The sequence below is a fragment of the Leucopleurus acutus genome, assembly GCF_964270905.1.
Source record: "Leucopleurus acutus genome assembly, chromosome: 1".
Classification (NCBI taxonomy): domain Eukaryota; kingdom Metazoa; phylum Chordata; class Mammalia; order Artiodactyla; family Delphinidae; genus Leucopleurus; species Leucopleurus acutus.
Genome location: NC_139142.1, coordinates 131020589 through 131035345, shown reverse-complemented (window position 1 = coordinate 131035345; position 14757 = coordinate 131020589). Strand labels below are relative to the sequence as shown.

General features: G+C 33.1%; 1 protein-coding gene across 1 annotated transcript in view; it reads left to right on the top strand.

The window, feature by feature from the left end:
* VPS13C (vacuolar protein sorting 13 homolog C) overlaps positions 1-14757 on the top strand; it is a 172940-nt gene that overhangs the window by 151139 nt on the left and 7044 nt on the right. Inside the window, exons 71-80 of the mRNA XM_082842024.1 lie at positions 17-130; positions 2089-2228; positions 3861-3942; positions 4924-5037; positions 5832-5907; positions 6313-6476; positions 7697-7742; positions 9352-9475; positions 10310-10424; positions 14530-14618. Of these exons, the coding sequence (XP_082698150.1) occupies positions 17-130; positions 2089-2228; positions 3861-3942; positions 4924-5037; positions 5832-5907; positions 6313-6476; positions 7697-7742; positions 9352-9475; positions 10310-10424; positions 14530-14618 (1064 nt within the window). The remainder of the gene's footprint in view (positions 1-16; positions 131-2088; positions 2229-3860; positions 3943-4923; positions 5038-5831; positions 5908-6312; positions 6477-7696; positions 7743-9351; positions 9476-10309; positions 10425-14529; positions 14619-14757) is intronic.

Below are 14757 nucleotides of genomic sequence, written 5' to 3'. Positions count from 1 at the left end.
GATTAATTTTTTTCAGATAGAGTTAATCCAGGAAGACTCTGATGCTATAAACACAGAATTAGTGGAGACCTCAGTGACTGATACGTCCATTCTTAGTTTCTTTGAACATTTCCATATTTCTCCTATTAAGGTTTGTTATAATTACTATTTTGAAAATTTGACAGTATTGTAGAATTTTTAAAGGATCTGTGTACAAATATGGGTTTTAATTTGTTGCATCAAGTATTTGGTGGGAATTCTGTTTGATTAATTGAAATAATTAAGACAGTTCTCTGACATATGTACAACCATAATTCCCACAGAGAAACCACCAGAGCGTGCTTTCTAGTCTTGAATTAATAACCCCTTTCTTCAAGGAAAAAGCTGACAAAAGCATTTCTTAATTAAGCAAAGAAGTGCTCACCAGTGTTTAATGTTTTGGTTGCACTTTGTAACTGCTGTCACTGTCTGAATAGAAAGCTATAATGGGTTTCCTAACCAGAATGTGAAAATGCTGAAGTAGGTATTATACTGTTGATGCGGTGTTTTTCACCCTTCCAAAATTTGATTGTAACTAAGAGAGTGGAAAATTGGATACATTTCACTTGCCTGATTTTGTACTTTATGAACTCATTTCCTTATCTCCTTTTGTTATTCTTTTTAGCTTTTATAGGGGAAGGTGACTGCTTAGAGAATTCACAAATGCTGTCAACCATGAAGCTCTAAACTTGTGTAATGGGCCAGATTTACAATTAAGTAACTCTTTTAAAATATTGATGATCCTTTACAGTCTCCAAAACTGTTTATAGCACATTATTTTTAGTTGCATTCACCAATCCATTCAGCTAAATGAATAGATTTATAAAATGCAATTATTATTTTAAATTGATACATTAGTTTGGTGTTATCAGACATATCCATAGTGTTAGGTTTAAAATTGATATTGTTTTATGTGGTATTATGCACAACTTCTTTTTCATTATTAAATGAAAATCAGTTCTTTATGAGATTGAGCAGTACCTTCAACAGATTATTTACTGAAGGCCTGCTATCAGAGTTGCTGTGGAAGGTGTAAAATGACTTTACGGAGTTTATAATCTCGGGGGTATTAAAGATTGATGATTTACATATACGTATTTTTAGGCGCACTGGGAATTGTGCCATGAAGTTGAATAATTAAGATCATGAACCATGGTCATTTTCTTATTCCATGGTGACTTTGCCCTAGGAAAAAGCTGGATCTCTTTTCACCTAAGATTACCTTTCCTGGATCACAGCAGTCTGTGACTCTGAAGATGGGCAAAAGTCCACATCAGAGAAAAAATCTCAACAACCAGGCTTTCTTGGCTTTACCTCAAGTCCCCTCTATTGAGCTCTCTGTTAATGAGGGAAAATGCCTAGAGAATGGCAGAATGAGAAGGGAGAGTTATCTGCTTTACTTAACACGTGTTGAATTACCTTACGCCTGTGTCTTCTGGTACTGTTGCCTTCTGGCACTGTTGCACTAATGATGATGCAGCACAAAGTAGAAGAAGCTAAATGGGAATGTGAAAATCTCATGGCTAAGTACTGAGTTGAAGAGTCCGTGGAAGCTGAAAAACTTATTACTCTTTTAAAAATTTGTTTAGAACTTGCCAATTGTTGCCATAATTGTCATGTTCTTGTTACTTGTTATTATGGTATGATGATACCACAGTTGTTATTGTTAGTTGTTACCATAAGTTGTTTATCTTATTGGATTAAAATAAATGATTGTCCATTATTTCAAGTGTTAGATTACTTGTGGGCCAGTTGACACATTTTTCTCCTTAAAATGATGATGCTGTTTTTGCAAAAGGTTTTGGTCTCCTCCATATAAACACAATGGTATTTATAGGCTTTGAATAAAATTATAGTTCAATTTTTGGGACAGACTGATTTGTATTTTATCAGAAGGTAAATATGAGAATCAGAGCTGTTCAGTGTAATTTACTGAGTAATAAATAGTAGTTTTCTTTAGGACTCTAATTGAAAGATACACCATTTGTTTGTATCTGGACGATCTGGCTTCTATGTATGTAAATATTTTTGTTTTTAGTTTTCATTTATTGAACATTATTTTTCTTTTAGTTGCACTTGAGTTTGTCTTTGGGTTCTGGCGATGAAGAGTCAGACCAAGAAAACAAGGAAATGATTCCAATTCATTCTGTCAATCTGCTATTGAAAAGCATAGGTGCTACTCTGACTGATGTGGATGACCTTATATTCAAGTAAGAGTTATGTTAAAGTGTATTGGGGAGGTTTTTATATCAGGATGATGTTTCTGGATATTAATTCTCTCCATTTGTGCTAAAATGTTAGCTTCGAAAAATGATAATTCTTACTACTTATTCTTGAATAATTTGGTCCCTTTCTAATTATGCCCTTTAGGTATACTTATTTTACTCATAAAGATAAGGTAAAGAGTCTGATATCTTCTGCAGTTATCAGTATCTAGATAATACATGAATATAGTATAAACATTGAATTAGTTTAGTAGTATATTATAAATTGACCATGTTTTAAAAGGAATTATATTTAGAAATATATAACAACAGGATTAGATTTCAGTATAATTATATGGCAAAGTATAGATAATAGCTCCTTGCTGCATTTAAAATTAGAATATTTGTGTGTGCCAGAGACATATAAATTCAATGAATGTTTATTGAATTGAATATTCAACAGTGATACTGGAGAAAAAAATTCATTAATATTATTTTCACCTCACTTGCACACTATCAAATTTCATAGGAATTGAAGGCTTAAACATAAAGTTCAAATAGAAAAACAAAGACTAAGGAAAAATAGAAGTTAATCGCTATCAAATCTCTGAATAAAAGGAAACCTTTCTGTGTTTAAAAGCCATGAAAAAATCCCAATGGAAAAATACAAAATTGATTTGACTACATAAAAATTAAACTCTTACAATAAAATCAATGAAAACACTTAAAAAACAAAGGACTGGAAAAATATGATGACAAGTATAACAAAAGATAATAATCTTAATTTTTAACCTAAAAGTTCCAATGCCATAGGTGCCAGAGGACAATGTGAGATAATTCACAAAAGGGAAGATACAGTGGCTAATAGATATTAGAAATGGTTAGCTTTATTATTTATCAAAGAATATATGCAAATTAAAACAAGTTATCAAAGCTTTCAAAATATGAGAAATCCTAATACTAGAGAGGGGTGGATCTAAGAAATGGGCACTTTTTATTTATTTATTTATTTTTACTATTTGTATCAGTGGAAAGGGATCTATTCAAGAGCCTTAAATGTTTTTGTAGTCTTTCACTCATTAATTATTTTGGGTGGGAATTCGGTCCAAAAAATAATCTTGAAACACAACCAAAGTTATATTCAAGATGCGCATAGCAGCATTATTATGTCAAAATTTAAAAATGTCTGACTGTGGAAGAATCGTTTGTTATGACATGTTCACATGATGGAATACTATGCATTATTTAGAATGGTTACATAGAATTTTGAAAACACAGAAGAATATTTATCCACAATGCTGAGTGTAAAAATGCATACAGAATGTTTTAATATTTTGCAGTTGCACAGAAAAGAAAGAATTCAAAGTGGAAAATGAGAAGAAGAAAAAACTTTTTAAAAAATCCACTGTGTGGTGGGATTATGGTCAACTTTTTTAAACCTTTTTACTCTTTATGTGTTTATGAAAGATTTGCATGAGAATGCACTATTTTTATAGTAGTTTTGTTATCCTAATATTTAAGATCTGAAATTATGTGTACAAACCTAATTGTGAATTAGCAATGATTATTATTGAATTTTTAAGTCTCTTTTTTTTTTCAAAAAATAATCTTAGTACTTTTGGCACTTTCTCCTCCCAGACTTGCTTATTATGAAATTCGATATCAGTTTTACAACAGAGATCAGCTCATGTGGAGTGTTGTTAGACATTACAGTGAACAGGTAATTTCCTATCATAGTAACTCATAAGGAATATATTTCATAAAATAGCAAAACAAAACATTTGTATGTGATTGTACAGTGTGTGACGTTCACCTAATTTACTGCAGTTCTCAATCTCATTACTTAGTTTTCTTGAATGATTAATTTCTGTTTCTTTAGTTTTTCCCCAGCCCCGTATAAACTTTTTAAAAAAGTTTCCCTTAGTGTTTTTTCCCTTTGCAATTGTACATTTACCACTTTGGGAAAGAATAGTAACTTAGGAGTCAATACATTTTATTCCTTCAATGACTATAGTTTCTAAGCATAGTCTAGTAGAATTGTGAGGAAGCCAGGTTCCTCCCTTTGCCTGTTACTCCATGTTTCGAGTTCTATGCACAGAGACATAGTAGTTGTTTTGGGGCACTAGGGTTCCATTGCTATACTGTGGAACTCCAGGGTGACATTCCTCTTTCCTTCCTCTGCTGGCAGGTCCTTTCTCTTATGGTGTATAGACATTATGTTTTTTACATGTTCAAATAAGGATATTTTTTCTTTTTTTTTGTTTTTGTTTTTGTTTTTGTTTTTAACCCATCTAGTTCATAGAAATAGTGATAATAACAAAAGTAAGTACCAGTTATTGAAATATATATTCATTTAATATGCATACTCAGCCATGCAAGGTCAGTATAATAGACCTCCCATTTTATAGATGAAAAGAGGAAGGCCTACAGAGACTAAGTGACTTGTCCAAGGTTACATAACTGCCAAATGGCAGACTTTGCCTCAAACCTTAGTTCTGTCCAATTTGAAAGACCCATGTAAAAGTACTAACATAATGCCTAGCACATAGTGAAAGATCAATTAATGGTCGTAGTGGTGGTTATTCTGCAGCGCTTTCCTTTAACAAACCTAATTTAGTCAGTATCCCACTTTCTTACTGCATCATGATGTTGTTCCTTACAGTAGTTGTAAAGGACTTCATTTATTTTTTTTCCCTTGTAGTTCTTGAAACAGATGTATGTCCTTGTATTGGGCTTAGATGTGCTTGGAAACCCATTTGGATTGATTAGAGGTCTGTCAGAAGGATTTGAAGCTTTATTCTACGAACCCTTCCAGGTATTGATCTTTCATTTATTTTAAGTGTAGTACAGAAAAATGGATGTTCTATTTTTTATGACAAGTAATTTGTATTTTAGTTGTATCTGGGGACTGAATAATGTTCATATAACATATATCAATTTTATATATTTTTTTAAATTACTAGAAATGACATTAAAAGATTGTTTTAGAATTAATTGAGCACTTCTAGTGTCTGGGTAATAAAACATCCCCACGTTTTCTAGGATTTAATGTAGTTGTAAGGAAGAGTGCTAGGTAGTTTGAGACCCATTTCAAGGCTGTTTCACCACTATGGAAAGGACTAATGGGGCACTAAAAGCTGACTTTGTTTCATAGTCAAGCTTTCCTCTAACCTGTTCTCCTCCATTTAAAGGATCCAGGAGCCTAGTGTGGTGAGGGTTTTAGAAGGACAAAGCAAAGAGAATAAATGGGGAGAACAAGAGAGCTGAAACTGTGGGCTCTTAGTCTCGTTGTCACTGTGGCTTGCTTTAGCAGTCAGATGGCACTTGGTCCTGGGAGGCCAACTTCAGATTGTGACCGAAGCCAGTGATTTACTCCTCTCCAATTTTTGTCATCTTAAAGGGCTTGCTGAGATCATGTGGGTTGAAGGTATCTTCAAACACAATAGGTATTCCATCAGTATTTGGGTTAGAAGGTGAAAACTGTCACCACAATGTTTATGTATCTTTACAGATTCTGTATCTTCATGGAAACCCTGAAATATTAGATTCAGAGTCTTAAACTTATTTAAATTTTAAGTAGCAAACTTTTTTTTTTTTTTTTCCGGCCAGGGTGCTGTTCAAGGCCCTGAAGAATTTGCTGAGGGGTTAGTAATTGGAGTAAGAAGTCTCTTTGGACACACAGTAGGTATGTATCACATATTTGTGTGTGTGTGTGTGTGTCTGTGTGTGTGTATTTTTAATTATAGTTATTATAAAATGCATTGTTTATGAAAAACATGATTATGTTTAATAAAAGAGGGATTATTTTTATAATAATCCTTTTAAAAGATGTGTTCCCTTGTTCTTAATTGGAAAATAATTTAACACTGACCTGCTGAGTTTTTTAAATATGTCTTTGTTGTGTTGAATCAATGTACTTTAAATAGTTTTATTCCTCTTCTTGCTAAGTGGGAAATGGAAGAAATAAATGCATTTTTGTATATGAGACAGAATTTTAAGCACCTGTTAGTTTAAAGCAGCCGCATGCTGTATGTTGTGGTAATGCTCTTTAAAGAAACAGTGTGACTGACTTCTCTTGACCTTCTGATAGGTGGTGCAGCAGGAGTGGTATCTCGAATCACCGGTTCCGTTGGAAAAGGTTTGGCAGCAATTACAATGGACAAAGAATATCAGCAAAAAAGAAGAGAAGAGATGGGTCGGCAGCCTAAAGATTTTGGTGACAGCCTGGCCAAAGGGGGAAAGGGCTTCTTGCGTGTAAGTCTCCTGCCGAATCTTCAAGAAATGCTTACTTTTATATATACTTTAGAATATGTACTGGTTGTTTGGCACTTGGAATACTGCTTGTGAGTAAACGTCTGTCAGAGTATCAGTAGTGATAAATTGTGGCCTTTGTTTCCTTTTTTATTCTCCTTCCCTTTATCACCATCAGATCTACCCCCCAATTCCTGGACTTAGTTTGGCGCTCAGCTGGAGTGAAAACTGTAGTGATGGCAGGTTAGCACTAGTGGGGAAGGGGCAGGTAGAGCGGAGAAATGTGGAGGTAACGAGTGGGAGGAATTCTTCAGGTCATCGTCAGTCGACCGTTTCTATGGAAGGGAGGCATACAAGCTACAGGTTATAAACCAGGAACTACCTTTCACTGCTTTTTAGGTACAGGTATTATAAATTATGTACGAATATTGTTTAATTATACAGGTAATATATAACTGTCCTCCTTATAGGTAATAATAGGAACTTATAAGTTCTTTTTTTAAACGAGTAATGGAAACATAGGTAAGGCTGTAAAGTACTCTTTGATTACCCTTCACCTCTTCTGAGAGGTGTCTAATCTTTTCAATATAGTATATATCCTTCAGTTCCTTTTCTGTGTGTTTATGTAATATGCAGGTATTTTTAGTTACTACCGTTACTTGACAGTTACTTAAAGAATGTACAAATATTATTTTTTAAATTTTGGAGATAATTCAGGAGACTGTAACTGCTGTGTTTGTGCCAGTGATTTGTAATGTTTTGTGTATTCTCTAAAGTGCTTTACTTGTCGGGATATTTGCTATCCTTCAGAGGTCCCTTCATTTTCAGTTTTCCACACTTTCACTAGATTATAGAGTAACCTCATTAGAACTTATAATTAGATGTATAATTTTCTCAGCTTACTCATATACTGATATGGATGGAAACTGAGACCTAAAGAGATTGTATCAGCTGCTAATTGGTGTCAGAGTCAGATGTAGAAAATTTTCACCTTTACTGCTTTACTCCTTTGTCTATTATTAAGTTCTACAAAGTGCTCCGTTTAAAATTTGCTATGATGTAATATTTTAAAAATCATAGTGCTCACTTACATGTGCATGTTGTTCTCTGTCAAGTCCTCATTTAAAAAAAGTTATTTCTAGTATGTCTGTAGAGACCTCTAGTGGTTGGTTTAAAATTAAGCACCTTCCTTTCGGGCTTGACTTGATTGGTTTCTCTCTCAGGGAGTCGTTGGTGGAGTGACTGGAATAATAACAAAGCCAGTGGAAGGTAGGTTGAGAACGTTTCCTTCCTGTACAGAGTCTGAGGAGTTGATACATGGTTAATTGTTTAATGAGCATAACTTTCCTCAGGATGTGAAGAGGTTAAGTAGTAGACTATGTCTCAGACTTTGGATGCTATTTTTAACAGGGCCATAGTTAGACTAGAGTCCCTTGGACCATCAATAGCAATTGACTCTTTTTTTTTATCCTATTAAAAAAAAGGACATTACTTTATTCAGTACAGTCCCTATCAAAATCGCAGTTAGGTTTTTTGCAGAAATTGACAAGCAGATTCTAAAATTTGTATAGGAATTCTGGGGAACCCCGAATAGCCAAAACAATCTGGAAGAAAAGAAGGAAGTTGGAGGACTTACACTGTCCAATTTTAAAACTTACTATAAAGTTAAAGTAGCCAAGACAGGTGGTGCTGGCATACAGGTACACATATAGATCAATGGAATAGAATTTAGATTCCAGAAATACATCCTTACTTTTATGGTAGATTGATTTTTGACAGAGGTGCCAAGATAATTCCGTAGAGAAAAATAGCCTTTTCAACAAATGGTGCTGGGACAACTGAATATAAACATAGAGTTTATAATTGTGACCCAGCAATCCCACTGTTAGGTATATACCCAAGGGAATTAAAAAGCTATGTTTGCTTTAAAAACTTGTACATAAATGTTTATAGAAGCATTATTCATAACAGCCAGAATGTAATAGCAACCCAAATGTCCATCATCTAATGCATGGATAAACAAAATGTGGTATATCCTTACAAATAAGTTATTATGCAGTTATAAAAAGAAATCAAGTATTGATATAAGTACAAGATGGGTGAACCTTGAAAGCATGATTCTAAGTGAAAAAAGCCAGTCACAAAAGACCACATATTGTATGATTCCATTTGTAGGAAATGACCAGAATAGGCCAGTCCATACAGATAGAAAGTACGTTAGTGGTTGCCTAGGTCTGCAGGGTGGGGAGGAAGGAGGTAAATTGCATAGGATTGAGAAGAGGGTTTAGGGGGAAATGATGGGGAATGACTGCTGATAGGTGTGAGGTTTCTTTTTGAGATAATAACAGATTTTCTAAAATTGATTATGGTGATAGTTGCACAACTCTGAATATACTATAAAAAACATTTAACTTGTATACTTTAATGGGTGAATTATATAGTATTTGAATTATATTTTAATAAAGTTCTTATATTTTTTTAAAAAGTGCACTGCTTGAAAAATCTCCTGATTGTTGGCCAAAAAAAAAAAAACCCACAATATTTTCTGGTCAGTTCTTAGATCTTCCAGTTATAGGTACTGACTAGACTCCTGGATCAGTAGTTGTAAAATTTGAGTGTGCCTTGGGGTTACCTTGGGGACTTGTTAAAGCACAGATTACTGGCTGGGAGTGGGGGCTAATAATTTGCATTTTTAACACACTTTGAAAACTGCTGTTGTATCACATGTTAGGATTAAATTCAACTTCTTTAGAAAGTCAAATTCTAGGAACTTCCTGGGTAAAACAGTTCAGTATTTGACTTAGGTTTTTGTTGAGTTCAAAGTTGATTTTAAAGATTTTAAAATCTCTATTCTTTCATTGTCTTTGGTTTTATGAAGGTGCCAAAAAGGAAGGAGCTGCTGGATTCTTTAAAGGAATTGGAAAAGGGCTTGTGGGTGCGGTGGCTCGTCCAACTGGTGGAATAATAGATATGGCCAGCAGCACCTTCCAAGGAATCCAGAGGTAATTAAGTGCACACTGTATGCAAGCTATTGTCTGTGTGCTAATTGTTGCCAGGAATACATAAGTAGGTTAAATACTCTGCCTGTGCGTGAGGACCTTAAAGTCTAATTGAAAGCTCTGACAGGTTCACAAGGTAGAATGCCCCCAGAAAGGAGTAAGAAGAGATTTTTTTATTAGCCAGTTTCTCTTTTATTCAACAAGTGTTTATTGGTCCCTACTATATGCCAGGCAGTGTGCTAGACACCACAGATACAAAGAGTGGATGGCCTACTCCCTGCCTTTATTATTTTGACATTTTCTTTTCTTTAAGAAAAGGTGGGGAACTTGGAGTCAAACCTACTTGTTTGTTTTGTTTGTTTGTTTGTTTTAATTAATTTATTTATTTTTGGCTGTGTTGGGTCTTCGTTTCTGTGCGCGGGCTTTCTCTAGTTGCGGCAAGCGGGGGCCACTCTTTATCGCGGTGCGTGGGCCTCTCACTATCGCGGCCTCTCTTGTTGCGGAGCATAATCTCCAGACGTGCAGGCTCAGTAGTTGTGGCTCATGGGCCTAGGTGCTCCGTGGCATGTGGGATCCTCCCAGACCAGGGCTCGAACCCGTGTCCCCTGCATTGGCAGGCAGATTCTCAACCACTGCGCCACCAGGGAAGCCCTAAACCTACTTAGTTTTAATACTTGTCACACTATTTGGGGCAAGTTATTTTAAATTACTCTGTTTATCAAATATTGATATACTGTGTTACGTAGTACAGTGTTGAATCAACACATATATATTTGTATTATTTTGAAAGTTTCTCACATGTTTTCTTATATGTACTTACTCTGCTGCCTTACACAGGGTGGCAGAATCAACTGAGGAAGTGACCAGGCTCCGTTCCCCTCGCCTGATCCATGAGGACGGCATCATTCGCCCTTATGACAGACAGGAATCTGAGGGCTATGATTTATTTGAGGTATAAATTCTATTCTTCATGGTCATGAGTGAAATTTAATTTTAAAGATTTCTAGGATCAGGATTTCATGGGTGGTTTCTAAAGTTCGTGATTCATGAACTTCTTTAAAGATGACACAGGGAATGATGGTAGGGTAGAATTTGATTATTTATTTGTTTTATTGTATTAGCATAATCTATTAAATGGGAGTAACTCATCATTTTTTTTCTGCACAGGATCAAAGCTTTTTAGTGCAGAAAGGATAACCTTAAAAGAAGTCATAGGCTTTATTACTATTTGTATGTTAGCTCCTTTAGTTTGAGTTGTTAACTTTGGTCTCCTACTTTGTAGCTAATTATTGGAATTTCACTGCTTCCTTTTCTCCCAACCAAATTAATTTATTTGGACTATATTGTAAATCTAGATTTATTCAGGTAAACAGAAGCTGGAGGAGAGAAAAAAAGATTATGTACAATTTAATCTTTTTAAACCTTAAAAACTTTTTTAAGGATTTTTTTGACTTTTATTTTAGTTTTAATTTTACTGTATTTAAATAATACACACATATGTAAATTGCTATTCTCCCATGACTAGCTTTCCTCCAAAATAAAATTAGTAATATTTTCCTACTTTGACTTTAAAATAAAATGACTCTTCATTTTTCTTAGACTTTGATTTTTATAGTATGTGATTATATTTTATCTTTCTGCATGCTTCTAACTTTATTTTCTTTCTTTTTCTGCCTACACAGCAAGAACTGGAAATACAGGAGTAAATGTTTTCTATACTACTACTTGATTTCATCCTTAAAAATCAAAACAAACTGTGGTATTAATTGACTGTCCTGATTTATTTAGAGTGATAGTCCATTAAAATGAAGTTTTCTTTACATTTCTCACCTCTATCTGAACTTTTTATTGTAGTGGCTTGACTACAGATAAAAATTATGATATTCCTGGTAATACTGTACAGGAATAAGAGGTCAATATAAAAGATGAAAGGACATAGGAAATCAACTCTCTTTTACATTTAGTTGGAGGAACACTTTATTGAACTCACAAGTGGATACTTTTACTATCATTTTGAGAATTTCATCTTTTCTTACGGTATTCATGTGCATTTCTGGTAAAGTTGGGGAAAAAAATCAATTCTTATGTTCAGTCTATTATGTGTTCTTTATGTATGTGAACTGAACACAACTGTTCAGTTGGATTATATATTTTTTAAACTATAGTTATCAAAAGAATAAATTGAATCCTTCATATTTAAAACAAGGACTCTTTCAAGAAGAAAGAATGACCTTCAAAGACTAGCCTAAAACTGTAGCTGACAGACTTTTCTTGTGCCTGAATAATTGAGGGTTGGCAAAAATGTTGCCTCATGTACAGTTTCTGTGAGAATCAAGCACAGTAACTAATTCAAGATTCTGTCTTAAATCATCACTAATAATTATTCTTCCTTCTTAGGTAAAAGTAATGACTTTTAATTTTCCTGGATGTATTACAGTCTTAATGAGACTTATGGAAAATCTTATAACTTGTTAAAATTCTTTTCTTTATTGTTTACTTTTTGATTGTTTAGCTCTTTATGTTATTCTTTTCCTCATGATGTCCCTTTTTACAACTGCATGTCAGTAAGCACAAAGCTTCAAGAAACTATTATTTTAGCTAAATATAGTCATCTGATTTAGTAGTTTTTGTTAAGATATGAGAACTGGAAGAAATAGAATGATTGTACATTAAGAACAGGACTTGGTAATTTTCTTCCATGGGTAGCAAGGGTAGGCATGGATAATTAAGAAATTTAGGCTGTTTCATCCCTTGCCCACTTTGCTGTAATCAGTTAGTTGGGTACAAAGTATTTGATAATCTAGACTGTGTTTGATATAGAGAAGAAAGGAGACTTCTGTCCTTAAGGGACCTAGTATAACAAAATGTGTAAATATTAAAGAGCACTTGAGGGTAAATTATGTCCTCCTAGTGCTTAGTGTAATGTGGGTACATTCTAAATAATTTATTTGGGAATCTTTTGATTTATCCCATTTTCTTTTTCTCCTGAGTATTGCTCTGTATTCTTTAATTTAATACTGAGCTTTGAAAGTTACTGAATTATATACTATGTTTTCATAGGATATACTCTTTTACTTATCCTCTGTTCTCCTAGGATAATTATCATGACACACACACACACATATATATTTACACACAGACATATATATTTATATATATAGCCAATTTTTATTTAATATTCATCTTGATTCACATAGTTATGATTATATAATATTTTAAATGGTGTTCCTTGATTTTTTGTTTTAATTATATTTTTCCATGTTCTTAGAAATGCTTCATTCTTAATTCTTGCATTACCGTCTGTTGAGGTAAATTTACCTCGTATATTTGACCATTCCCAGTTCTTGACATTAAAGTTGTTTCTGTTATTTTACTAACAGTAAGAATGCTGTGATAAACATCATTAAACATAATGCTTTTTCATATCTTATATTATTTCCTTAGAATTTACTTGAAAAAATTGAATGGTTTTGCTAAATATTGTAAATTCTTCAAGTTGCATTTTGGGAAGGGAGAGTAAATATTTTATAAACTAATCTGCCACAAAGACTGAATCTCAGAGTGCAGTGGGTTTTAGAAGTGCTGGAAACCAAGTTTCTATAATGTATTATGGTGATAAATATACTTTAAAAGCTTCAGTTTTTTTAAAGTGCAAAGCCTGATAACTAATGAAAATGCATACAAGATGGAAAGTGGGTAGTATTTCTTGTACATTTCATCTGAAATCTAAATATTTTAACATTTAAATTTCAAAGCTGAAAGTAAAAGCACTAAATTGTTATATTCGTTTCCCATATTCTCTTTAAAGGAATTAAGGTATAAATGTTAAAAGATTTTAGCTAATTCACACAGGGAAGATGTGAAACAAGTGACTATTAAACTCCACTTCTCTCTGAGACTCATTCCAAGGTTGAGACCCCATTCTCTGGGGATTCATCTTCCTTGTTCATGGCTTTTTGTAATTGTCAAGGAATGACTGGGAACCAAGGATCTTTAAAACAATATGTATTTGAAATAATAACAAGTGTGCTTTCTCTGCTTGTGATTATTATTGATCATATTCTCCTTTTGATAATATTGATATTGTATTCTTGGTTATAAAATGTTAATATCTTATAGGTATGTTTATGTTTTATATTTTCATATATATTATCTCATCTGATTTTTAATTATTATATATAATGTCAATAACATTTCATTAGCATTAATTATAAAAATAACTTCATTAATTTTAATGTGTGTTGACTAAAGTCACAATAGTTTTGAGATAGTTAAAAAATAAATGTATTTTAATGCGCTACTATTTATACTTGAATTATTTTATGCTTGTAATTGTCTTTAGTAATAAATTGTGCCAGCTATTTGAAATCTTAGAAATTCTTCATGTTTGTATTAAGATTGTAATTAAATTTTCTTTTCTACCAGGAATATAATTCAATACACACTTGTACTTTTCATGCATGTTTAATGTATAAGACCAAATATTCAAAAATATTAAATATCAGTTATCTTGGAATTTTATTATGTGTATATCTACCCCTCTGTAAATCAGTGGTTCTTAACCTTTGAGAAGGATCACAGACCCCTTTTAAAAATCTGATGAAAAGTATGAACTGTCCTTTGAAAAAAGTTCAGAAATACATTTTCAAAATTTTATATTCTGTTATGGTAGTTCATAGACCTCCCAAAGTCCTTCCGTGGACCCCAGGGTAAAGACCCCTGTAATGTTAATGTCCAGTTTTAGTGTAGGTTCATATTAATGAAAATGTCTGATTATTTCTGGTAAATATTTAAAAGCTTCTGAGTTATGCAACAAGATGTATTTTATTAGAAGATCACTTAGTGTTTAATACTTATTTGTCTTTTAAGGCACAGTGAAAGTTAATTTATACTATGAATATTTTTCTAGCTTCACGTGCCAATCTATAGAATTGTGCTTTTGGTTTTAATAATTTTTTCCTAACTGGTACTGTTATTATGATTAGCTAATATAGAGTATTGGAAATACTATTTGGATGCATGTACAACCCAAATCTTGAATCTTCTTTTCTTTTCAGAATCATATCAAAAAGTTAGAAGGAGAGACTTACCGATACCACTGTGTTATTCTGGGAAGGAAGAGGACAAACCTTATGGTTACAAATAGGTATTGACTTCAAGTGACATTTTTTAAAATGCTGACTATATAGATGATAAGAATTTTGGAGATTAAAATGGCAGAGGATTTAGATAACTATGCTTCAACTGCAAAATGTTCATTGTCATAGAATCACAGAAATACAGAT